The following is a 26,574-nucleotide window of genomic DNA, read 5'->3' on the forward strand; positions in this document are numbered from 1 at the left end:
CAGCAGTGCCACCCACAAGTGCCCAGCAGTATCATCAGCTGTTTATCTCCTCCTCACCTCCCTGCCTGTCTCCAGCACTGTACCCGGCGACTAGCATGGAGGAGAGAGACCTTGCAGTGTAATGAGCAATTTGGTGCTTGTCAGGAAAGAGGAATGTCGGGCTTTTATCCTTTATCCCTTTCACTGCCAGAGCTGTTTTTGTGTTTTTTGCTAATGTTATTTTTATTTTCTGAAAGCAGAGACCCTAGAGAATAAAATAGTGGTAGATCCAAGGAAACGTCTAGGAAACGTAAAATCTCAATAAAAAAAACACTTAAGTTGATTTTAGGGCACAAAGGAATGAATTAGCCAATTATTTATTAAAATATAAAAGATGAGTAAACAGATATCCAACATGTCAAACCTTAAATTTGCATGCGCTCGTGAAATGACAACAAACTTTAGTATCCTATATTTTCTATAAGCGTCACTTTTAAAGCCTCTTACAGGTCACCAGTTTAGTGTTCCGGAGGGGGTCTCATGCTAGAATTATTGCCCTCACTCCGGTGTGCGTGGTGATATGCTACATGTGTACTGCAATCAGAGTTTTCTTGTGTAGGAGAGCTCTTACGTTTGCACGTGCGTATATGTGGGGGTGGGGGGCCTCAAAGAAATGTGTTGTGGGTTATGTGCTTGGGTGTAACTTTCATTTTTTATAATTAAAAAATAAAGTTAATCACATAGGGGACAAAACATCCCTTATATGATATTTGGTGACAGGTTCTCTTTATTGAGACATCCAGGGTCTAAAAGACCCTGGATGTCTCCCCTGTACTCCACTGGATGTAATGCAGTGCACATCGCACAGCGTTACATTCTTTCCCAGCCTCGATGGCCAGTAAATCTGTAACTTTCAGGTCAGGACAAGAAGGGGAGGAGATTGGACGTATCCACTCTTCTTCCTTCCCTACACCCGCCGGCACCTACTGAACCGGTCCTGAGCCTGCAGATGGGCAAGTAGAGTCTAAGAAACATAGCGAGCAGGGAGGGTGGAGGCTGGCACTCTAGTGGGCTGTGTGGAAGCAATCGCTCGAATGCATCCACCTGAAAAGTGAGCCCTGTTGCTTTCCTGCAGCAGGGCTAAAGGTTAAAAAAAAAGAAACTACCTGCCCTGCGACCCAAGCGATAGAAACTTGGCAGGATTTCTAACCAGGGATGCTCAGTTTATATTGATCATATGTTCCACTGTAGAAAATGTACAGTAAGATCAACATTTTCCAATTACCCTTAGTTCACACTGCTGTGTTCAGTTCCAGAGCTTTAAAAAAAAAAAAAAAAAGTCCAGTGGCATGCATGTTGTTGCCCCAGAATGCATACAAAACGCACGAGAGCGCACATAAATGACAAGATCCTTAGCACTCTGATGGTTCTCCACACTAATGTACTCATCAAACAATGGAGAACCCTGAGGAAGCAGGTAGTGATGGCAAAGGAAATGCTAGCATATTCCTAAAAAACAAAAAGTAATAATGCACTACAAACACACTAAAACGTGTGGAACACATGGACTGTGCTGTGAACTAGCCCTAAATAGAACAGTATTAGCTATACATGCACTTAAAGCATAAACATTTCATCTTACCTGCATGCAGCTCTATTTTTCCAGAGACTACAATATGAAATAAAAGTTCCTAAAAATAAGAGCGAATGAATAATATCTAATGCTATGTCCTCTATATGAGCAACTTAGCATCTAATTATCTCACATGGGTGGCATAGAAGAAGCATTATTTATATAACGAAAACAGAATAATGTAGAAATTGTTGGTGACAGGCTTTCTCTAAAGCAGGACTCCATGAAAACAACTACATTTGTAGCTGAAATGCATAATGCACACCCCTTCCACACTATGCAACCTGGTTCTTCTTTCTATCTTTACTCAAAGAATATATAAACCCAACATTTCATATTCCTGATATGTGCCTGCTGTAGCATGTACTTGTATGAAAAAAGTATCATGTTTTCTTTGTATTGCTTCCTTTGTGTGAAATCCCTGTTGTGCCTTCCAGTCCTTCTGCTTTCTTATTAAAACTGACCACACTAGGCAGGAGAGCACAGATGATAGCACAGCATGGATAGTTTTCTGGCTGTGCTGGGAGCTAATCCAATGAAGAAGCTTGTGCTGACACCCTCCCCCCACCCTCCTTCTGCACAGCCACTCACAGAGAGGATCAGTGTACTGCTGTTTCTCCTTCCTGACCTTCTTATGCAGCTGAGAACAGAGGGTATATGAAAAAAAGGGGAAAAGGTATTTATAAAGTTTTTATGTCTATACACAAATGCTTTGCCTTTCATTTCTATTTTAAACTGCAAGGGTTGTTTTACAAGGTGAGGATTTACATATGCTTTAAAGTGGAAATAAAGTCCACTTTTTAACGTGTACCTACAGGTAAGCCTATATTAAGGCTTACCAGTAGGTACAGTGAATATCTCCTAAACGTGCACCGTTTAGGAGATATTCACACAGCATGCAGCCGGTAATGTCACTGGCGCATACGCTCTGAAGGGACCGCACGCATGCGCGGGAGTGATGTCATTGAGGGTCCGGCTATTCATACTGCAGGAGCCCACGAACCCAGAAGGAAGACCAGGTGAAGATGGCGGAGCTGGGGAGTCATGACAGTGTGGCATTGGAGGGCTCCATGTACAGATGCGATGCACACTAGTACATTACCACCTAACACTACAGGGGGCCCATTATTGAGGATTTTTTGTGGGCAGTTTACTACCGCTTTAAGCATCTGAGTCAGCCAGTTGCATCTTGTAGAGTGGAGTGGTGGCCAGGAATCCTATCCACTTCTTTCCTGGCCAGGCTCTCAAAGCCAAATAAGACATAAGTAACACTTCCTATCTAGGCTCTCTGGAGCCTAAAGCCATTTGTCACATATAATAATATTAACCATTTATTGACAATCATCCTATTTAGAACACATAGCTTTCAATGTTACAGGGAGAACTGCATGCATGGCCCCTTTCAGAGGGCTAACAGATGTGTAGGCACATCCTATCCACATTAAGAGCTGATTCACACATGTGCAGTGCGGATCGAAGCTCAGATTTCACAGCTATACGACACAGTAGTTGTTCAGCGGTTCATGTGTGGTTTAGAAAAGGTTCCCATATAAGTGAATAGCTTGTAATCCGCACCTGAACCGGACGGCACTGCTCAGAAATCATACCTGACTCTTTTTCAAACTGCACTGAACCTACAATGTCAGTGCAACAGACATACAGTGCATCCAGAAAGTATTCACAGCGCTTAACTTTAGCCACATTTTGTTATGTTACAGCGTTATTCCAAAATTGATTAAATTAATTTTTTCCTCAACATTCTACAAACAATACCCCATAATCACAACGTGAAAGAAGTTAGTTTTAAAATCTATGCAATTTATTACATAAAAAAAAAAAAACCCCTCATGTACACAAGTATTCACAGCCTTTCTTCAATACTTTGTTGAACCACCTTTAGCACCAATTACAGCCTCAAGTCATTTTGAGTATGAAGCTACAAGCTTGGCACCTATTTTTGGGCAATTTCTCCCATTCTTCTTTGCAGTACCTCTCAAGCTCCATCTGGTTGGATGGGGAGCGTCAGTGCACAGCCATTTTCAGATCTCTGCAGAGACTTCATGGCTTGGTTTGTGCTCTGACATGCACTGTTAACTGTGGGACCTTTTATATAGACAGGTGTATGCCTTTCCTAATCATGTCTAATCAACCGAATTTCCCACAGGTGGACTCCAATCAAGTTGTGGAAACATCTCAAGGCTGATCACTGGGAATAGGATGCACCAGAGCTCAATTTTGAGTGTGATGGCAAATGCTGTGAATACTTATGTACATGTGTTTTTTGTTTTTGTTTTTTATTTTTAATAAATTGCAAAGATTTCAAAACGAACTTCTTTCACGTTGTCATTATGGGGTATTGTTTGTAGAATGTTGAGGAAAAAATTAATTTAATCAATTTTGGAATAAGGCTGTAACATAGCAAAATGTGGCAAAAGTTAAGTGTTGTGAATACTTTCTGGATGCATTGTATGTGAACAGGCACTATATGAAGCAATGTTATTTCACATGTCATGCGAATTGGATGCGGTTCAAAAATCCAAGCATCCAATTTGCATATATGTAAACCGGCACAAAGGCGTGGAAGTGTTCCATAAACATAGTCTGTTACAAATTGAGCATGTAGATGCTGAGAGGTGGGGGGTGTAGGAGAGTTTGGGAGAGTAGAAACCAGGAAATGTTTTCTAATTTGTCCAATTTGACATGTACCGGGGGGGAGGGGGCACAGAATACTGGGGGTGGCAGGAGGGGGAGCTCAGTGTACAGGGGGGTGGGAGAAGAGGGCTCAGTGTTTGGGGGGGCTAGGGGGTGCTCTGTACTTGGGACAAAGAGGGCTTTCTGTTCTGGGGATTGGGAGTTTCCCATCTTCACCCTGGCCACAAATCCTGGCACTGCTGTCTTAGCATGAAATGTTCTAGATTTGAGTATCCTTCCACAACCATTCCCTGTGCCAACCAAAGCTCTTGTTTCAAGAACTGGCAAAAAGACACTTCTGGCTGAATAAACCTCTGGGTGCTATGTCAAACACGGTTGAGGTGACTACTGAATATGATTACCTTGCAAAAAACAAAAATATGAAAAATGATGGAGATATCTGTTGGGTATAGCAGGGCTCCACAGGAACTGACAAACATTCCTTTGGGAGGCACTGAGGCTGGGTTGGAATGATATTCCTGTAGCCCATTGTTCCCTTGTTGCTGGGAGCTACAACTATCTGACAGTTCTGATTAACAAAAAGAAAAAAAAAATACTAAGTGCTAAGATCATCTAAACAGCATCTACTACTTCGACCAGTCTTCAGGAGCTTCGATATCCTTTACTTTCACATGCCATTTTCACTCTCTTCTTTATCATTTTACCACTGTCTCTAAATGTCTGATTCCTCGTCTGTGTTGTGTGTAATTGATCGAAATAATCTTTTTCTTAGCAATTAACATCTGTCTGTTGTGCCCCTCCCCACCCACAGATCTCGTCCCCCTGACTCCTCTTCACATATTCTGTTGGCCTTTGTCCCTGGGATGTCTCTAGTGGTTTACTGGGCAGAACTCTCAGGATGGTTGTATGTGCTGTTTTTTTACCTGGTAGGAACTGTGCATTAAGCTGGGCCTGTCGGAGTCCCACTCTGTTCTCAAGGCGTTACAGTGCTTAGTATTCTGTTGCCATGGAAACTGTCAGCATGTCCCAGATGTGGCGAACTTTGAAGTCCGAGTATGATGGAATCAGCCCAAAAATAACCAAAAATCAAGGGAGGTGGAGAGAATAAGGAGAAGAAAAGGAAGGTGGAGGCTTGTTAAGGAGGTATGCCAAGTATCTCTGTTCTCTTCCTGGGTATAACGCCAGACAGGAAGGAAGAAATGCCTTAGTTATTCTAATTGCATTTTCTACCTTGATGAAAATATTCCCGACATAAACTCACCTGTCTGTAAATTATTTTGAGTGGTTAGATGTTGAAACTGATTGATGATTGATTCAAGAGGAAGTAAATGTCCTTCATTCTGTTTTTTAATTTAATGATTAATTATAGGAAAGAAAGGCAAATAAGTAGAGGAAAGAAACATATCTTTTAAAGGCAGACTGATTGAGAGCTTTGCATTGAAATGCAGTATCCATTTAAAAATACTGTATAAATATATTAGCTCAGCCAGACCAGTGGAAGATGACGTCTCATTGGTTGCTATAGATTTTGGAATTTAAGTAAAACTCACTGTATGGTTAAAATTGGGATTACCCGTTGCGACAAATGATGCTATGCCAACTGTCCAAGACACATACACACTCGGATTTCATTGTTCGATCTATTTTCAGGAGTGGGCTTTGGTATCACAGTTATGTTCTGAGATAATTAAAAACAGCTTTAATGACCAACTGTCCTATAACTTGTCTTTACTGCCCGCCAACAGTATAGGAGGCACACAAAGGGTGAGCATTAAACTAAAACCTGTCACAAACCCTACGCCATTCAGACAGTATATAGTGACTAACGTTCTTGCAGAGAAAATATCCAAATAGTCAGTATGTCTGGATATATAACCATCCAATGTTATGAGCAGCACAGCGGATCAGTGGTTAGCACTTCCGGATAGCAGCACTAGGGTCGTCAGTTCAAATCCCAACCACGGCACTACCTGTCTGGATGTTCTCCCTGCGTAGGTTTCCTCAGGGAACTTCGGTTTCCTCACACACTCCAAAGACATGCTTGGTAGGTTAATTGCCTCTTGTCTAAAATTGGCCCATGTATGAATGCAAGTTAGCGACCTTAGATTGTAAGCTCCTTGAGGTCACAGACTGATGTAAATGTACAATATATATGTAAATTTGACAACGAACTATAAGTGCCTGTAATAAATATTACAATCCGATGGCAACCACCCCAACCTCTAACTGGCTTTTGAAGCATATTATAAATATGTAAATGAATAAGCTTTCCTTATAAAGTCACGGTTAGCCTTGCCCTCTGCTTCCACTTCAACCTTTTTTTTATTGACCCTTCAATACAAGGGTTGCCTTGATGTCCACTAAACAGGGTTGGAGAGCAAAGCTATGCTTGACTTTACAGGAAAAGTCAAGATTTGCACATAATATCAGCTGCCTTCATCTGTGGATTTATGAACCATTTTAACATGGTTTTCAGTGAAGGTACCACCTAAAGACGTATTTTTTCCACAAAAGTCTCAGCTTAAACAGAAGAATGGGAATTTAAAGATACAAATCTATATCGAGCAGCATCGGTCTGATGCTGCATTTGTCCCCCGTCATTTCTAAGACTGAGAATCAAGTGATCACATTGAGCTGATCACTTGATTTTTCTATGTTCAGTAGGCAGAGAGCAGGCACTCAGTGGAGTGTTGGACTGTGGAACAGCAGGGTAAGGCTCTCAGTAGTGCGTTGAGAGACTGAGCCAGCTGCCTGTCAGGTATCTGGATATATCCCGACATTAAAGTCAGGATACGTCCAGAGGCTGGACTGGCTGAGTGACATAAATTCTGCATGCATACTTCGACTTTTAGTCCCCTTTCACATTATGTTTCGCAATATCAGGAGTTGCGCATATTTGTGCTGTCGCACTTCACTCATAAGGTAGCCCATTTATTTCAACTGGCTGCCCTAAACACAGTAAAGAAGCTCATGCTCCTTTCTGAGCTTCAAATTTTGCATGTTTTTCCAAAAAACATTCATCTGCCTTGCCATTTATGGGGCATCATTAACAATGAATGGCACTGCAAGCACAACATGTGTTCTTAACGCGTTTTGGTAACACGTGCGAAAATTGTGTGATTTTGAACACTACCATCGTGTGAATATAGCCATAAAATGGTTCTAAAGCCTAAACATTTTTACCTTAACTCATTCTTTGCATTAGGGTAAAAAAATGTTAGGTAGCTGTATGCCCCCTCACCCTCACCCCTCCTTATACTAACCTGAGCCCTCACTCGATCCAGCAATGTGCTCATATGCAGTGGCTCTCTCCTTTCTCCACACTCTCACAGGCTCGTCTGAGCGGAGCTGGAGCCATTGGGGGGGGGGGGGGGGGGCTGTGCTGTCTGTGTTTATAGATGCAGGCAGTGTGGCTTTGGATTGACCCTGCAGGGGTGGTGCAGCTTCCTTTGGTGGCACACCAGGAAGGGGGGGGGGAGTCTGGAACGCTAGCGGGGAACCCAAGAAGAGCAGGTCGGGGCTGTTCTGTGCAATTACTTACGATCACTTTAAAGTTAGAACCTGCCAGGCTTGCCACATCCCACAATGCAATATGGGCTCTAGTGAGAGGCACTTGCAGGGGACTGAGTCATGCAGTAAGGGTTTATTTAAAGTGAACCTGAGCTTTGCTTATACAAGTTTACTTAACTGGTGCCCTCCTCCGCAGCACATGCTTACCTTGCCTTTGCAGCTCCATTCTGCTGTTGGAAGCCGGGAGAGGAATGTCTCTAAAGACCTGCAGCAATCACAAGGTTGACAGCTTTCTCTTTGATCCCATGAGTACCAGAACAGTCACATGGGAGGAAGGGGAAAAAAATCACATGGCCCCCATTTGCAAAAGTGTTGGGTATTTACCCAGGCCTATCAACTGCAAATAACTGGATTAGACGTTTCACATCAAATGCTCAATAACATTCGATCAGCTAATCACATAGTGATTTGAAATGGTGGACTTATTGTAACTGTTTTACAGCAGCCGAATATCTAGAATGTTCCAAAGGAGAAAACAAATGGCTAAAATGATAGCTAGCTCTAAGTTCTCATCACGTTTAGATAGATATCATAATTAAATCACTAATACCAATGATAAAAATAAAAGTAAACATAAGTAAGAAGATATATATCTACCCTAATAAGCACATTTATTTTTTTTAATATGGTGCATCCTAAAGATATGATGACCAAATATGCTTAAAAAGTTATGTTTAAACATTTTTTGCATAGGATAAAAATGCAAAAATATACAGACACAGTCATATAGTGTGATGAATAGATGAACACAATACAAAATCCTTAAAAAAAATAAAATAAAAAATAAACAAAAAAAAGACACTTGACTATGATGCAGGTGTGTGCAAATTAATGTGCATTCAGCAGGCCTTTTCAAAGAGCCAGGGAACACATGCTTCCATTGAAACAGGAAAAAAAGACAAAAAATATAATGCAGCTGTAATTTTCATAAGTAAATGGACTCCTGGGATCTGCCCAGCCTTCCTAACATGGGACAACTGTCTGCCTTATACCTAGCCAAGCACAGGAAGAGCTATAGCGGCAGTTGAGAGGATGGACAAAGACAGAGGACAGTTGGCAGCAGATGGATGGAAGCCAAGTTTATTCCTATGTGACACATGGTGTACGTTTGTGATAGATCTCACCCATGGGGGCAAGTAATGAAGAGGAATAGTCAGAGAAGTGAAGCTGCATTCCTGCTTCTGACATATCGATCAACTCGCTGAATCAAAGCTATTGACCCAAAAGATGTTCTCTGTCCCGAGACGGGAAAACACGTGCACCATTTGGTGACTACAGAAGAGGGCAGTGCAGAGCTCAGGTACACAGTTATTAACCCTTAACAGTTAAACATTGCAATGGCAATAAATGAAGAGAGGCACATTAAAACAGAACTATAGATGGCATTCTGCAGAAACAGCAAGATGTAGTAAAATGGTTAGTGCTCTTCTAAGCCGTGTCCCTGCAATGTCGCTTAATAGGTAGTTAAGCCTATCCTATTTTTGTTTTCAATACTTTTTTTTCCTTAGGAATGCTTACATTATTACTACTCGAGTGTACACAGATTTGAATTCACTTGCAAATTTCCTGGGGCACCATAATACACCAGGGCTTCTAATCCTTCTGTATTAAATTCAATACTAAAAAAAAAAAATTTTGGCTGGACATACACTTTATAGAGGAACTCTACCCAAGTCCTATCCCCGCCCAGCGCCCCCTCCCCCCAGGTGCTATTTTGCTGCATTTTATTTTTTCAGATTCCATCTTACCTGTTATTCAAGGTTGTACTCAATTCACATTTTCACATAACCAGTAAATCCAGCGTTATTCTGCTATGATCTGCCAGTCTGCTGCTCTGTCTGGTCCACCAGCTTCTTCTTAGACATCAGGACCTGGCTGGCTCTTCCAGGTTCTGCAGCCATCTCCTGATGATGCACCATAGGGTCTGCCCACCAGTAGCTATGTATCCCTGCTCCTGAAAGCTACTTCTGGGATGTGTGACATAGATATCCCAGGAGGCTTCGGGATCAGGGACACATCATTCTTGCCTAGAAGAGAGGGTAAGTTGTGTGGCAGGGGCAGAGAAAAAAAAAGATGACATTGGGAGGGGTGGAGGAGTGCAAAAAGCTAAAGTGAATCTTGGAGTGAAGGTCTTTAATTTAACATTACCTAGCTTTTACCTAACATTACCTTTAAATCTGATAGTATTATATTCTGGTAACAACTGTAAAACTTTGGAGAGATTTTATCTCACATCCTGTTGTGTCTCCAGGGCAAGAAATGAAGGAATCTCCCCAGCAGGGTCACAAAAAAGCAAAAAAAACTATACATAGAACTGACAGGTAATTTAACCATTCCCTACCCTGTCCATAACCATGTGTGTAAACACAGGTCCCTCTCCTCTCAGCATGGACATGCTGCTTTGTATCTTTCTGCACAGCAGAGAGATGCAAACAGCATGTCTCTGAAGTAAAACAGCACACAATGTAAAACCCACACAGCACACTGTTAACCCTTTGATCACCCCAGGTGTTAGCCACTTCCTGCCCAGTGTCATTAATACAGTGTCAGTGCTTTTTATTAGCACTGATCACTGTATTAATGTCACTGGGAATGTCAGTGGCAGTTAGTCAGTTCCCACCCAGTGTCAGAATGCCGCCGCAGTCCCGCTATAAGTCGCTGATCAACGTCATTACTAGTATAAAAAAAACAAAAACTCCAGTATATATACGCAAACCAATTAATATACATGTATTCGGATTTTATTTTAGCAAAGACTTGTAGCAGAATACATTTTGGCCTACATTTATGAAGAAATTAAATTTTTTACATTTTTATTGGATATGTTTTAGAGCAAAAAGTCAAAAATATTGTTTTTTTTTTTTTCAAAAATGTTCTTTTTTTGTTTATAGCGCAAAAAATTTAAAACTGCACAAGCGATCAAATACCACTGAAAGAAAGCTCTATTTGTGGAAAACAATTATGTATAGCGTTGCATGACAGCACAATTGTTAGTTAAAGTAACGCAGCGCCGCATCGCAAAAAATGGCCTGGTCGGGGGGGGGCAAGTGCAGGCATCAAGTGGTGCTCCCAAATAATGCTATTTCTCTTCATCATCTCACCCCATGGAATACCTGGGAAGTTTAGTACACAAATGGCACAATCCAGCTCAAAAATCACAGCTCTGCCAGTCTTCAAACAAAGTTGTGATTGATAAGGTGTAATACAAATGATGGGTGCAATAACTAAAAGCAAGTCATATACATGCACACAATCAACATGTAGTCATGCAGGTACCTTTTAATCAACATTTTAACCATTACATACTCTACACATGTGAACGACCATCTACCAAATGAACACCTACCCTGGCACATCATAGCATTCACCAGGCACTCCAAGAAATAACAGAATCCAACTGCAATATTCTTGCACTGTCAAAACCTCCACTTTTATTATCACACAACACACAGGAGGATATATCTTATAGTCATCACAATTTGCATAATAAACACACACCAGTAAGAGTGTGAGCATTACAGCATGACATAGACACATCATTTGACAGCGTCACAGCATAGAATTAATACATTATCAAAGCTATGTTAGAAGCTGGAAGGAATAAATCCCATCGGAAACATACTGCCTCTGGGGTCACGGGGAAGCCGTAAACGTGACCAATTCATGAGCCCATATAGCCTTGGCAAAAATCCCAGCATCAGAGCGTCCTCTGATCACTAGGGGGGCCTCCTACTGGTCTTGCCTGGACTTCCACCTTTTAAACCATTTTTCTGGAAGCTGTCCAATAGTGGCCGGGTGCCACAACCACAAAAGGAGGAGCTAGCAGAAGGGATCTGCTAGGATAACAGAGTCAACCACCAAATTCGTTATCTGAAAAGTCACACTTTTGCTTCTTATCTACCCTAAACTTAAGGATTTCTAACTTCTCAAGCAAGTAGACGTCTTTAAACAGCTTTTTATCTTCTAATGTGACATACTAGATGTCATAAGCACATTCAATTTCCATAAACAAGTTTTTATCTTGCTCTCAGCAGAATATCTTGTGACTCTGTTCCTTTGGCCTAGAGAAATGACACATCAGTCACCTCTCATGCCCCTGGCATTTGGGCAACAATGCTTTATTGTAAAAATTACCCAAGAAACATAGGGTCCAAGGCCAACACATTTCATAGGCATTACATAAGGGGTCATATATTAAAGTAGAATTCCAGATTTATTATGACTTTAAAAATAGTTTTTGGGGGCCAAACTATCCCAAATTACTTCCATTCCATAACTATGCAACCATTGTGTACGTTTTTAATATACTGCAGTAGCATTAGCTTCATACAGTATGTAGCACTGTGTTGCAGTAGCAGTATGGGCAACTTCCCACCTGCTCCCATAATGACTAAGGTTTAGATCACACTAGCTTTGAAAGCAGGTGTTTGAGGACTGTTTTTAACGCTCCTCAAAAGCCTATGGAAATGATACTATGGGCAGCACACAGTGCTGTTCAAATTAGCAAAACATGAAGCATTAGCGCCGCGTCAAAATTGAAGCCTCATGTTGAGTCAGGAGGAGTTGAAGCCTTACAATGCCTCCCATTCAATTTTATGGTGATGTTCCTCAAATGGCTGGAAGGTGTTTGAGGGGCGTTTGCGAGGCGTTAATACCATTATAGGCATTTGTAGTGTAGTTTTAACACTTGTAAAACGCCTCAAAACTGCACATAGGGCGTTTGGGGAGCATTTTAATGCTTGTAGAACACCCCTACTAAAGCTCATTAACGCCTGTCTAATGCTATAGGGGCAGCTTTCAACAGTTAGAAATTCAGTCAAGTGTGAAAAAGCCCTTAGAGTCAGGCTGAGCGTTTCTAAGCCATTTAGAAGACTTGTATTTTTATCAATGAATAGGCCGAGATGGAAAGGTGGGTGAACGATGTCACAATTACCACTTCAGCCAATCAAAGAAATCTTGTATTCATTCATAAAAATACAAGGCTTCTCCTGAATGGCAGCGAAGCACTCAGCCCGACTCTTAATTCGCATCGGCCATCTGCACTGCTGCTAAAACACAGCACTGCATACTGTGTATAGCTAATGCTACCATCGTACACATTGACCATATACTTATGGAATGGAAATAGTTTATTTGAACTATATAAAGTGGTTCTAAAGGCAGAAGGTTTTTACTTACCTTAATGCATTCTCTGCATTAAGGTAAAAAAAAAACCCTTCTGCATGCAACCCCCTTATATCTCCCTGAGCCTGATTTCGATTCAGAGATGTGCACGAGAGCAGTGGCTCCCTTCTCATAGGATTAGAAACAGTAGCGGGAGCCTTTGACAACAGGGCCAATGGACAAACAGAGCGGGGCTCATGAGCAAGCTTGAACAAGTGTCCCAATAGCAAGTGGCTTGTCTTTGGGTTCCTGCATTTTTGCAGGTAATCTTATCTATTTTTGCATACTCCAGTACATACTGTATATGTTTTAGGAAGTCAGTAACCATAAGTATTACAATATTCCAGTATGCTATAAACCATTGGTAATACATTTATAGAACTCAGCCTGCAAGAACTACTATAAAACGTGTAAACTATAATCTACTTGGTACACTCCCTGGAGTAAAGAAAGACTTTATATCAGTATTAGCCGGAACAGTACCAGGATTACATGTAGATTTACTCTGTCCACAGACGTCAGTGCTGCAATGTGACTTTTTCATAGTGTGACTTGCTTCTTTGAGTGGCCCTTCATACAATTTTGCAAGATCTCAAAGAGCTAATGCATGAGGAGTGAAAGATGCCTTGAAATGTACAGCTCATACCAAGGACACACATGCTGTAAAACATCTTAACCTCTGAGGGCCAGTTCACACTACATGTGTTTCAGTTGCTTTTTTTCTGCATCCAAAACACAAAGAAAGTAGGTTATATGGTTGTCAATATCATAGATCACATTAGTGCTCGCAGTTCCAGTGCGTTCCGTTGCAGAAAAAAAAGTAGAACAGGCTGCATTTTTCCTGCACAGAACTGCACTGGAACGCGGTAAAACACATAAAAAATGCACTGGAACACACCAAAAACGCACTGGAATGCACATGTCTCTGTTTAAATTGAAAAAAAGAGAAAAATAAACTGGAAAGCATCAAAAACACGTCAAAAATGCGCATGCGGAAACGCATCCAGAACGCATGTGGACTACGTTTCTATGATGTGAACCGGCCCTGAGTGTTGGCTTGAATAGATATCCGCTAGATAGAATTTAATTAAGCAACTAATTTTTGAATAAGATTACATATTACAGACTGTTTGCATTTAAATTATTTGAATCGCTGATTACAGCAGTGGTCGACAACTTATGAGGTATAGAAGGCCCCTGACATCACCAAAGGTTCCCACATATTGTTCAGTACATGTAATAATAGAGATGACTGTCTGCGATTGCAGGCATGATGGAGAAAATGATGGTCAGAGACTGTGGACAAGCTACAGAATTAAGGTCTCATGCACACTGGATGGTTTGTTTTTTCCTCCCCTTTGCTCCAGGGGTGGGAAACACAGTGCCTAAAGCCGAATTTTGCGCATGCTTTCATGCACGTTTGCATATTTGGCGTTAGAGCATTATATTGGCCAGAATACCAATTTATTCTGTGACCCCATACAAAGTACTAAAGGGTGCTGCTTCAGACTCTAATAAGTCCTTATATGCTGGCAACCACTGGGAATGCAAGCAGAGAAAGAGCTAATTTCAGATCCATAAAAGTCAATGAGGAAGGAAAAGTCGTCCCAAGAGCTGCACATTACACAAAACCCTCATGTGAAGAGTGGAAGCAGCCTCAGCTTAGACTCCGTCCAGGTCATATCCCCTACATGTTTCGCACCGCGGACTCTAGGCTGATGTTGCTCCCACTCTTCATATGAGGATTTTGTGTGATACGCAGCTCCCGGGACTTCTTTTCCTTTCTCAAAAATTTATTCTGGCCATTAGAATGCATAAATACACAAACACACCTAAATGTGTCTAGCGTTAAGGTGCTTTTGTTGGGGGTTTTTTTTTCACCTAAAAGCACCTTTTTGGAAGTGCAAGTTTTGGACTGCATCTAAACGCCTATGTGTGTGGACATATATAATCTATAGGGGCATTTAGAGGCAAAAAAAAAAAGTGTCACACACCTGTAAAAGAGACATTTTAAACGTCTAGTGTGCATGAGGCATCAGACTAGAAATATGTCATAGAGGACATAAATTTACAAATCAATGCTTCCACTCCCAATACAAACTGATAGGTCCCACGACAGGTACTAAAGGACCACATCAGTCAGTATGGCTACAGACAGGCCTATTTATGAAGATAATTTCATTGATTTTCAATATTTTTTACTGAACAATCAACAATATACACTCACCAGCCACTTTATTAGGTACACAAGTTCAATCGCTGGTAAGATAAGTTGCTAATCAGCCAGTCACAAGGCAGCAATTCAATGCATTTAGGCATCTAGATGTGGTGAAGACGACTTGCTGAAGTTCAAACCGAGCATCAGAATGGGGAAAAAAGGGGATTTAAGTGACTTTAAAGGTGGCATGATTGTTGGTTCCAGACGGGTTGATCTGAGTATTTAAAAAACTGCTGATCTACTGGGATTTTCACCACAGACACCACAGTAATCAAAGTTGGAGTCCAACTTTATCTATTTATTCCAAAGCTTGTAGCATGTGCTCTCCTGTGTTGAAACTGATTACACTCAATTTCCAGTAAACGTGCACCTCCATAATATAACCCTTTGAAGCTTTAGCAGCAATCTTGAGCCTAATTTCATTTACTTTTTAAAAGACTTCATTCATTTATCAATCTCCTCTCCTGTTGATCTGTACTGTCCTTGCACACCTCTCACAGCTCTTAGCTTTCTCCGCATCAGTCTTTTTGTTTCCAAGCATTATATAATTGAGTACTGTCCGTGATACTTTTTTTATTAGCACTAACATACAATTTTGAGGACAAGCTTTCGGGGAATGTCCCCTTCTTCAGGTCTAAGCAGTGCTGAAGAAGGGGACATTCCCCGAAAGCTTGTCCTCAAAATTGTGTGTTAGTGCAAATAAAAAAAGTATCACGGACAGTACTCAATTGTTTCTGTTGCAAATGCACTAATACGGCTACAATCACCTCAAGAAAGCATTATATGAAATGACGCATCCCCAGCATCCCTTAAGATATGCATGCTCAAGCAACTGATCAGCAGATACTCGGCTAGTCTGCAGTGGTCAACAGAATGGAACATAAAAGTGAAAAGGGATGCCACGGATATGGGTTTTTTTACTTTCTTAAAAGACAATACAAGGTAGGGTGCAATGATTTTTACAGGAGCTTGCTGGCCCCTCCTGTCAAACTTGGAGCAAAGACCAGCAGACTGACCCAGTGATTATGTCACTGGGTCTCAAAAGAGGTGTTTCAAGCAAAATTGAGAGGGTGAGAGGTTAACAAAGGAAAATATTATATATAAAGTTGATTACACTTGATCTTTATTGTGAACCCACTGGCTTACTGCAGTTGGTAGGAACAGACAATTGGGCAGATTAAAAAAACGTTTGTGTTACGGCACCACTCTCCCCTCACCAACCAATCTAAACTACCGATTAAGGCCAAAAACTTCTCACAGCTGAGTTCTTAGCTCTGGCACCTCAGTTCCTAGCTCAACTTAACACTTCTGAGTCTGACTCCTTCAGCTGCATCCCCAAAAATGTAAAATAGTAAACAAAGCCAAAAAAGAGCCTCAGACCCTTCTTTTTTGTTTGGGCAGGTCAATAGACTTTGGGGTTTGGGTGACCAATCAGAGATAGATACAAGCAGTTGATTAAACTCACAAATGTCAAGTTTAGTCAAACTGGATCTTTAATATATATCCGGTGAGAAGTGCGCTACATATACCACTCTCTCTCTTTATAACAAGACCTTTTCTTCTGTTTGGGTCATAAATTGTGTAAAATATGGAACAACTACAGCAATAGCAAGCGGGTCTATAATTGTGATCACTTAGCCTGCAGTATTTCTAGAACTGTTACCCTACATTTCACCGGTGAACAACTGAAATGCGGACAGAGACATAAACTTACTGAGGCAGCTGTGCCCATAATGTACCAAGAAGTCGGCTCCTAGCGCCCGTGCAGTGTAATCATCCACGCAGCACGCTCCGTATGTCACATCTCCCATCACCACGGTCTCTGCCGATGTAAATCTAAAGGCAAGAAACAGGGACATGAGACCAGCAGGGAATATTCATTGCTGACTTAAGAACATATGATAAATGATGTGTATTATAAGGCCATGTGTAGATGGAAAAATATACACTTTCCAAACTCCCATTGCAATTTAAATGGAAAAAGCATAAACAGAAAAAATGTAAAAAGTATGCAAGTTCGTTAATGGTGTCACTAAGGAAGAAAAAAAAAAGGAGACAAGTTTTAAAGGAACACTGGGCTACGTTACAGTGAATCTTTGAAAACAGGAAAATGAGAACTGACAATGGATGACTAGTTGGCTGTCATTCGGGGACTGGATTCTGTTCCTAGGGTACTAAGAACTTGGAACAAGCAAGCAGCCAGCAAAGTCTTTCATCTGGCATACTTGTTGCAGGTCTTCACTTTAAGAAAACCAAAACCACTTGCAATATCTGCAACGGTTTTCAGTATGCTTCACCCCAAAAGTTTTAGCATCTCTTAAACACTATTTAGGACTTTTCCATCTATGCCAACAGACCTCAGGGATGGGACTGGTAAATTTGTGTCAAAAAGGAGGAAACTCTATACCAGTGGAAGAGAATTACTGCATATACCCATGTTCCTGAAATGTGTTTCCAATGGAGTCTTTGTGTGCAAATAGAAGTAGCTCTTTCACATTGACTGCGCATAAAGGTTCTCAATAGGCATGATTCCCATTTTTCAATATAAGGGGCAGGAAATCATTCAGGGGAGCTGTAAATTCTTTGTATATGAGTCCTTTTATACACAAGAGCAGGTGGACCTTTTGCTCTCTAGCAACCCCATTCCCTTGCACCCATGTTCACCTCCAAGACTTCTCCAGAGCCACTAACCTCCTCTGGAACTCCCTTTCCCAGTCCTTCTGGCCATCTCCACTTTTAAGCAATCCCTTAAAAGCTCATTCCTTCAGGTAAGCCTATCCCGCCTCCATCTGAAAACTGTACTTCTTTCTCCTTTAGCTCATCCCACAGTTATTACCTTTTGTATCACTCGCCCCTCCCTTTTTATATTGTAAGCTCTCACAACTAGGACCATCCTAATCCCCTTGTATTGAATTGGTTTGTAACTGTACTGTGTCCCTTTACTTTGTAAAGCACTACACAAATTGTTGGCACTATAACAATCTTGCATAATATTAATAATTTTATAGTATATGAAAGATATAGGTGGTTCTTTACTAAAACTGCATGATGCAAAACCTGGTACAGCTCTGCATAGAAACCAATCAGCTTACAGGTTTTAGCCCCCGGTCACATCAAAGTCGAATTTGAAATCGTGAGACTTACAGTGAAGTCACTCGATTTCAAAATCGGGTGACCTGCTGATTTCCTTGTGATTTGCAAGAAATCTGACACAGATGACTATGCAAATCACACGAAAAGTAGTGCATGCACTACTTTAGAAATCGGTGTGGCTCCGACCAAGTCAGAACGGCACCGATATGACTGCTCTAATAGCGGACAATAGAGTGCGACTTGGCCTACGATTTGCAAGTCGCCTGGCATACAAATAGCATGCCAAATCGCACCCGATGTGACCGGGGGCTTATTGCCAAACTTTAATTGACCAAGCTGAGGTTAGAAGCGGATTGGCTACCATGCACAGCTGCATCAGATTTTGAATGCACCAGCTTTAGTAAATCTCCCCAAAGTGTCTCTCCCCGGGGTCACTGATCTATGGATGTTTTTATGGAGGTGAGGGAGCCAGCAAGTCTGTCTCCAGTGCGGAGATTTTCCCTCATCCTATCCTTGTGGTACCATACAAGAAATATGGAGTGGTTGCCAATGGGGCAGAAAGGCACTAAGAGCAAACATTATCAGATCACACTATACTAAAAATGTGCTTCATTATTTGTCTGCGTCCAAGTTAGATGGATTTACCATCAATTCCTGCCAGGAAATGAGGGAATATTTTCCCAATAAGAACACAAACAGCAAATAAAATGTGTGAAAATAGAGAGAATGGTCTGGGGTGCCGGATCATTTTGTACAATAGATGTTTATCAGTGAAATGTTGAGTATACAGTAGTAGAAAATAAATTTCTTTTAGGCAGCTCTCCAAAAGGGAAACAGCCATAACCATGGTCAAAACTTCCTTTCCTTGTTATGCTTTGCAAAGACTGCTATACATCGCTCGAAATTTGGCCGATTTGTGCTGATATTCTGACAGCCGTGGGAGCCAACTGTCAGAATACAATAGTTGCAAGGGAAGACTTGTCCATCCACGTTGTTTAACATGGATGCAGGATTTCTTTCATTCAACCTGCAGGAAATCTATGAGTGCATGGCCAGATTAAGTCTTTTCTAGTTACCCTTCAAGAATACTTTAGATTTACTAGTCAAGTGCATGATCTCTATAGCATTTGCCATAGAATTTGCCAAGCCCTTTGAGCCCCCAAAACATGTTGGCTTTTTTTTTTTTTTACTGTAAGAGACTTCTAATGAAGTACATTCCTTTTTACGTCTTGTGTGGTGCGTTCATATCAGACTCAAAGCATAACTTGACAGAGGCTTTAGCCTTATTTCACTCCCTTCAAAGGGGATATAAAAAGTTTGGGCTGTAGTTGGCTTTAATTCATTTCACATACAACAGAAATGTATTTTCATGAATGATATGCATCTCAATTAAAAAACAGACTGATTGAACTACAGGGGCTTCCATTGCTGAACTCTTTCTAAAAATACAATTTGCTTGGCTGCTTTCTGAGTCATTGCCCTAGGACAAGAGTGCAGATTAGAAAATCAGCATGCAGTCAAAACCTCTGATCTGCATACTTATTCCAGGTCAGTGTATCAGGATGTATTAAATCCATTGGATCAGCACGATGGTCAACCAGCTAGCACATTCTCTCTGTACAAGTTTCTTTCAGAGGTTCAGTTGTGGAGTGATGAATGACAAATTCAAATCTGGAAATTGCATTGGGAATACTGGTCAAAATAATATTAACATCACATCTAATATGCATAACAATCTTCGGAGTGAACCCAGTGACATATTCATTTCGTGTACAAGAGTCCTACTTTTAGATGCCTACCTAATGAACATAATAGATTCACTCGGACACTTCATTCCTGATAAGCAAGTTTTGATCATACACAAATCAGGCAAAAGATAGGTCGGAGGACTGGAAACACAAACACTAAGCCTTCAGAAAAACAAGAAGAGCTCTGATGTCAGGCAGATAAGAGTAGAGCATACATTCCAGAATAGACACAAACAGAAAACATAAATTGTTACGCTGTGCTTTGCTTGATTTGCTCTGATTATCGGTTCCATTCAAATTGACATGAACAAATGGATAAGGCTCTGCCTTTTTTAATACTATCCATGCACACCGTAATCTCAGTGGCAACAACAAGCAAGTGGAAACAAGAAAGATAGACAGAAAAGAAAGAAAAGAAAAGAAAAGGAAAGAAAGAAAATATAATAACAATTCCATTAAAAAGAATAATTAATGGCCATGGTAGGAAACACCATTAATGGGTAACCATTGTCTGCTCATCTTTTGAGCTCTAATGACAACAGAGATGGTATAGTGATGTATTTGGTCTTTCATGTATCCTATCAAGTATAATATGGCCACATTGAAAATACGCTAGCTCCTACCCTCTATTTCGGGCTATGAAACAAATTGGATGGCAAAAAATTTACTTTTCAGTATTATAGCTAAAGGAAGCTTACAATTTGCTTTGGTGTTACAACAAAGAATTCTAATTCCCAAAGCAGAGACATCTGGCATCATTAGACACCTTAATCAGATAACTGTCTTCAATCTCCTTAAAAAAAAAAAAAAAACTCCCGTTGTCATCCTAATTGCTGGCAGCAGGGCCTGCATACCCTTCTATATGCGGAGTCTATCTCTATAAGGACATACCCATCCTTAGGACTTCAGCATTTTCTGTTACTACTTTTCCATTGAGATATGCCTCAAAAGTCATATTTTGTGTTGAAAAGCTCTTTACTGTTGGGGTGGGTGTGCAGGGGATCTTGAGTGCTAACCTTTTCCCACATTCTCCTTCAGCCCCATTTGTCTACCAGAGCCAAAACCAATACTTCCAGATACAGAGAATCACCTTCCTCCCATGATGTAGCCCTGGATGCCTGAACAGCCAGTCACCAAATTCAAGCAACTGCCACTTGGGGGTAAGGAGTTTGTCCTTGCCTTGACCGTTGTATGCTTTGATATGCAAAGCAGTACAAGGCTTCTTTGCTAGTCTCCTGGGGGGAGAAATGTAGCAGGGCATTGCTGGGGAGGTATCAGGGACAGAGAGGGGGAGAGGATGGTGTATGAGCACTGGTAGGTCTGCACATTCCCAGCATTTTATATTCATTCAGAATGTTATATAGCCTGAATTTCTACTTTAAATATAAGGCCCCTTTCACACTAACAGTCCGATCGGGTCCACCTGTCAGTTTTTCAGGTGGGCCCGATCAGACCATCCATAGCCCTCAATGGATCAGCAGGTGTCAGCGGACATGTGTCCACTGACACCTGCCGCCATCCGATCTGATTCTGTACGCTAAAAACAGGTGGATGGGGATCCGTTCCCTATCTATCTGGAGGATCAGATCAGATGCTTTGATATGCCCTTGATGACCAGCCATAGCCCTCGATGGACCGGCAGGTGTCAGCGGACATGTGTCCACTGACACCTGCCGCCATCCGATCTGATCCTGTATGCTAAAAACAGGTGGATGGGGATACGTTCGCTATCCGTCTGGCGGATCAGATGAGATGACAGTCAGGTGGTCCATTTCCATCCGACCTTCCCATAGAAAACAGCAGGCTGTGTCTGTGTCCGCTCTGCAGCAGACCTGTTGTCCATTTGCTCAGCGGGGATCAGCGGAGAAATTCCCCTTTGAGCAAGCGGATCCGCTGACGGGTTCGCTTCTTCTGAAAGGGGCCTAAAGAAGTATGTAGTTAATTTGGCAAGAGTTAAAGTGATTGTAAAGGCACATTTTTTATTAAAAAAAAAAAATAAACATGTTATATTTACCTGCTCTGTGCAATGGTTTTGCACAGAGCAGTCCTGATCCTCCTCTTCTACAGTCCGCTGCTGGCGTTCCTGGTCCCTTCCCCCAGCTGAGTCCCCCAAAGCAAGCCGCTTGCAATGGGAGCAACTAGTGCATGCTCTCTCTTGAGCCCCACACTGTTTGTTCATTAACACACATAGCCAGCTCGGCCCACCCCCCACTCCCTCCTCACTGGTTGTAAATGACAGCAGCAGGAGCCAATGATTCCTGCTGCTGCCTCTCTGTCCAATGAGGAGAGAGAGGGCCAAGAGGGTCGCTGCTCTCATGCTCATCACTGGATCTAGAGTGGACTCAGGTAAGTATTTAGGGGGTCTGGAGGGGAGCTGCATGCAGACTCCAGTCACCAAATTCAAGGACTGTCACTTGGGGGTGAGGAGGTTTGTCTTTGGACCTTTGTATGCTTTGATACTCTGAACAAAACAAGGCTTCCTTACTAGTCTCCGGTGGGAGAAATGCGGCAAGGCATTACTGGGAAGATATCAGAATGCATCAAGGTAAAAAAAATCTTCTGCCTCTAGGACAACTTTAAAATATTTCAATATCTATATCTAAATATAATTGATTATTATATTTATTATACCATAGCATGCCCACACATGACAATGCGTGATCATAGTTAGGTGAGAAGATTTGGCCTGTCATCATGTAAGGAAGCATTTTAGGGTATGAATTGAAAATCATTTTTGCACATGGCTCCAAATGTCTAATTTTCTTTTACTATAACCTTCTAATTAATACTGTACTTCAAGAGGCAGATCAATTATACCTAAAATAAAAAGTGAAGAGCACCCTTGTTAAAGAGGAGTAGGAGAGATGATTGTCATTAGAACCACAGTGGTCTTATCCAGGGATAACTTAATATACTTTCATATTTGCACAGAATATACATATATTTTCTCTCACGTACACAAAACCGGAAGGATCTCAAATTATAATTCTTTCAAATGTCAGTTACCCATTGCAAAAATCTATGGGAATGTGACTTCATCCAAGACATCCAGTTAAAAATTACTGGGTTTATTTCTGAACCTGTCAGTGTACTAAATAACTGTTATTTAGAAAAAAAAAATTAAAAATCTGTAATTTAAAAACATATAATCTAAGTGTCATCAAGTATAAGGCCTATAGATTGTTGCTATGACCACAAGCTGCACTAGAAGTTCTTCTCTAATCCTGAGATTTATTCCTAAAAAAGGCTTTTTATCTAGTCTTCTACCATTCTAAACTCATGTATGAGGAGACAAGGTCCATCTAAATTTGTGGCGACTTGGAGCTGGACACACACAGGCCTTTTCTGCTATTCCAATGTCCTACTAAATTTGCGCCCCCCCCCTCCCCAACTCTCCATGAGTTAATACATCTGCAGTTTCAAGTAGCAGAGATTGAGCTCACAAATTTTAAGCACTGCACTATCTCTAGGGATGAATCAATACTATACTCTGCACATTGTTATTGCCTATGTGTAGTGATCCAATGCTAATCACCAGGGGGGGGGGCATGGTCAATGGTTTCTCCCAAAATCTTCCATATGAATGTACTCTTAGTGCTGATGACTCCCAATGACATGCATCATGTTGTCTGAACTACTCTACTATATAGTTGCTCACTCTACTTCTATAACCACACATTAATGGCCTGGAAGCGTCACTGTCATTTTGTACATGTTTTCACTACCTGTTTATTCTCAAAATGAATAAAAAGCATATAAAAGGAATGTCGTCTATCTTCTCCTTTATGCTAGTGAATAATCTGCTAGGAAATTGAAGGGTTGGCGAGTTAAAGAGGTTCTCTAGGAAAGGAAGCTGATCAGTGAATTACAGCCATTAGCACAACAGGAGAGCAGAGGATGGTTCAATGGCTAAGTCTGTAACGGAGGTCACTTGCTTTGAAACTGCTTATTATGGTAGCCATACATACCTATTTAGGTGTATGTCAGAACCTATTCATTGCAGTACTGCACATTTCTGCTGAAGTTTGAGCCTTCACATATCTCTTCCAGAAGTTTAACCATAACAGTTTAACAATTAATGTTCTTTAACAAAACAACATACATTCCACATTAAAAATGATGCTACCAAAATTAGTGTGTGCTGTAAATTGCTTACATGATTGTTCCTGTTTCTGATTGCTGAAAGCTGCTATCTTGTTGAAGAAACTCACCTCTACTCTTTGGTCTCAAAAACTGTATGTCACTTTCTGCAATTAAAAACATGTACATTTCCAGCCTTGAATGTACACTCACCAGCCAATTTTTAGGTACATCTTGCTAGTACCGGGTTGGACCCCCTTTTGACTTCAGAACTGCCTTAATTCTTCATGGGATAGATTCAACAAGGTATTGGAAATATTCCTCAGAGATTTTGGTCCATATTGACATGATAGCATTATGCAGTTGCTGCAGATATGTTGGCTGCACATCCATGATGCAAATCTCCCATTCCACCACATCCCAAAAGGTGCTCTATTGGATTGAGATCTGGTGACTGTGGAGGCCATTGGAGTACAGTGAACTCACTGTCATGTTCAAGAAACCAGATGATACTCAGGTAGGCTGTGGTGTTTAAATGATGCTCAGTTGGTACTGATTGGTCCAAAGTGAGCCAAGAAGATATCCCCCACACCATTATACCACCAGCACCAGCTTGAACCATTGATACAAGGCAGGATGGATCCATGTCTTCATGTTGTTTATGCCAATTCTGACCCTACCATCTGAATGTTGCAGCTGAAATCAAGACTTATCAGACCAGAAAACGCTATTCCAATCTTCTATTGTCCAATTTTGGTGAGCCTGTGCAAATTGTAGCCTCCGTTTCCTGTTCTTAGCTGACAGAAGTGGCACCCGGTGTGGTCTTCTGCTGATGTAGCCCATCTGCTTCAAGGTTCGACGTGTTGTGCATTCAGAGATGTATTCTGCATAACTTGGTTGTAATGAGTGGTTATTTGAGTTACTGTTGCTTTTCTATTATCTCAAACCAGTTTGCCCATTCTCCTTTGACCTCTTACATCAACAAGGCATTTTTGTCCACACAACTGCCGCTCACTGGATATTTTCTCTTTTTTGGACCATTCTCTGTAAAGATGGTTGCGTGTGAAAATCCCAGTAGATCAGCAGTTTTTGAAAAACTCAGACCAGCCTGTCTGGCACCAACGACCATGCCATGTTGAAAGTCACTTAAATCCCCTTTCTTCCCCTGTCTTCACCACGTCTAGATGCCTAAATGAACTGAGTTTCTGCCTTGTGACTGGCTGATTAGAAGTTTGTGTTACCAAGCAATTGAACAGGTGTACCTATCAAAGAGGCCGGTGAGTGTATTTATTGGCTCAAATAGAGAAGAAGGCTGACTGAAGCATTACAGTGCTGAAATTTACAGGCTGCCAAAGAAAGGAGAGAATATCAGGGAGATAAGATAAGATACAATCCTTAAGCTTAAAGCCAGGAATAGATGGTTTGAACTTCTGCTGGTTAAGCAGGAACCAGCCGAGATTCGATCCATGTATGGGCAGGCTGATTGTACCCAAGTCGAAGCACAATCAGCATGTTGGATTTTCAGTATGTAATTACTGCCAGCAGTTATAGCCACTAGCAATAATCAATGTGTTCTCCTGGCAGGGACAGCTCCCTGTGCCCCTTGCTGGTAGAACACAAAAGCGCTGTGGGAGGGATTCCCCCATACACACTGACTGTGTTGATGAATGGATTAGTTATTTTAGGAAAATCGCATCATCTTGACCTGCCTAACTCTTCTGTATTTCCCTGGCAGCTGAGATTATCCTGTCACCTCTCCTGCTTTTCATTTCTCCCTCCCTAATCTACGTTCCCTCGGCACAGCCTGTGTAATTCCTGTTGCTTTCTTCCCCCTTCATCAACAGTAAATCTTAAAGCTGTCAGCTGATCAGTCTCTAGCAGCTCTGATTTTAGGCACAGTGCCGAGAATAGAAAGAAACTGAGCATGTGCAGAGCAGGGTGAGCAGTGCATTACAGGGTTTTACTGCACAGGACAATGGGACAGTACACAGAACCTTCAGGTGAGCTCTGATTCTTTGTTGTAAAATGCATACAGTATACATTTTTCCACACCGCATTGCTCAGTACCCATGGGCGCTGATTCAGTGTGAACAGGACACATAGAAAAAAAAACTGTTTTTCATGTGCCCTTGCAGAGACCTGCATTTTTCTAGTGGGACTCTCCACACAGCTGTCCTGGCTTTTCACCCTCCCAGCCACCTGTCAGCAGCTACAGGGCACATTCACATCAGTGTTAATGAGGCATGTGCGCTGTTCTGCATACGGGGTGCGATGCATTGTAACAAATCATCACAGTCATATATTTTGTTCCTTTAAAAAAAAACACTATTTTAAAATTGAATTCATTCAACTTTTTGCACATGGTGATGTATTGCTTTGTCACACGCTGTACAGCACGGCATAGCAATTAAATGTATGCCTGCACTATGTTATCAAAA

At 41.4% G+C, this 26,574-nt stretch overlaps 1 protein-coding gene across 3 annotated transcripts in view; it reads right to left on the reverse strand.

Moving 5' to 3' along the window:
* The window catches only part of DPH1 (diphthamide biosynthesis 1), a 343,917-nt gene that overhangs the window by 149,563 nt on the left and 167,780 nt on the right, over positions 1–26,574 (reverse strand). For all 3 annotated transcript variants that reach the window (XM_089657705.1, XM_089657689.1, XM_089657698.1), the window contains exon 4: positions 16,930–17,051. In XM_089657705.1, the coding sequence (XP_089513831.1) occupies positions 16,930–17,051 (122 nt within the window). The remainder of the gene's footprint in view (positions 1–16,929; positions 17,052–26,574) is intronic.

The sequence above is a fragment of the Staurois parvus genome, unplaced genomic scaffold (assembly GCF_062004578.1).
Source record: "Staurois parvus isolate SC_StPar_1 unplaced genomic scaffold, SC_StPar_1.0 ptg000029l, whole genome shotgun sequence".
In the NCBI taxonomy this organism is placed as follows: Eukaryota; Metazoa; Chordata; class Amphibia; order Anura; family Ranidae; genus Staurois; species Staurois parvus.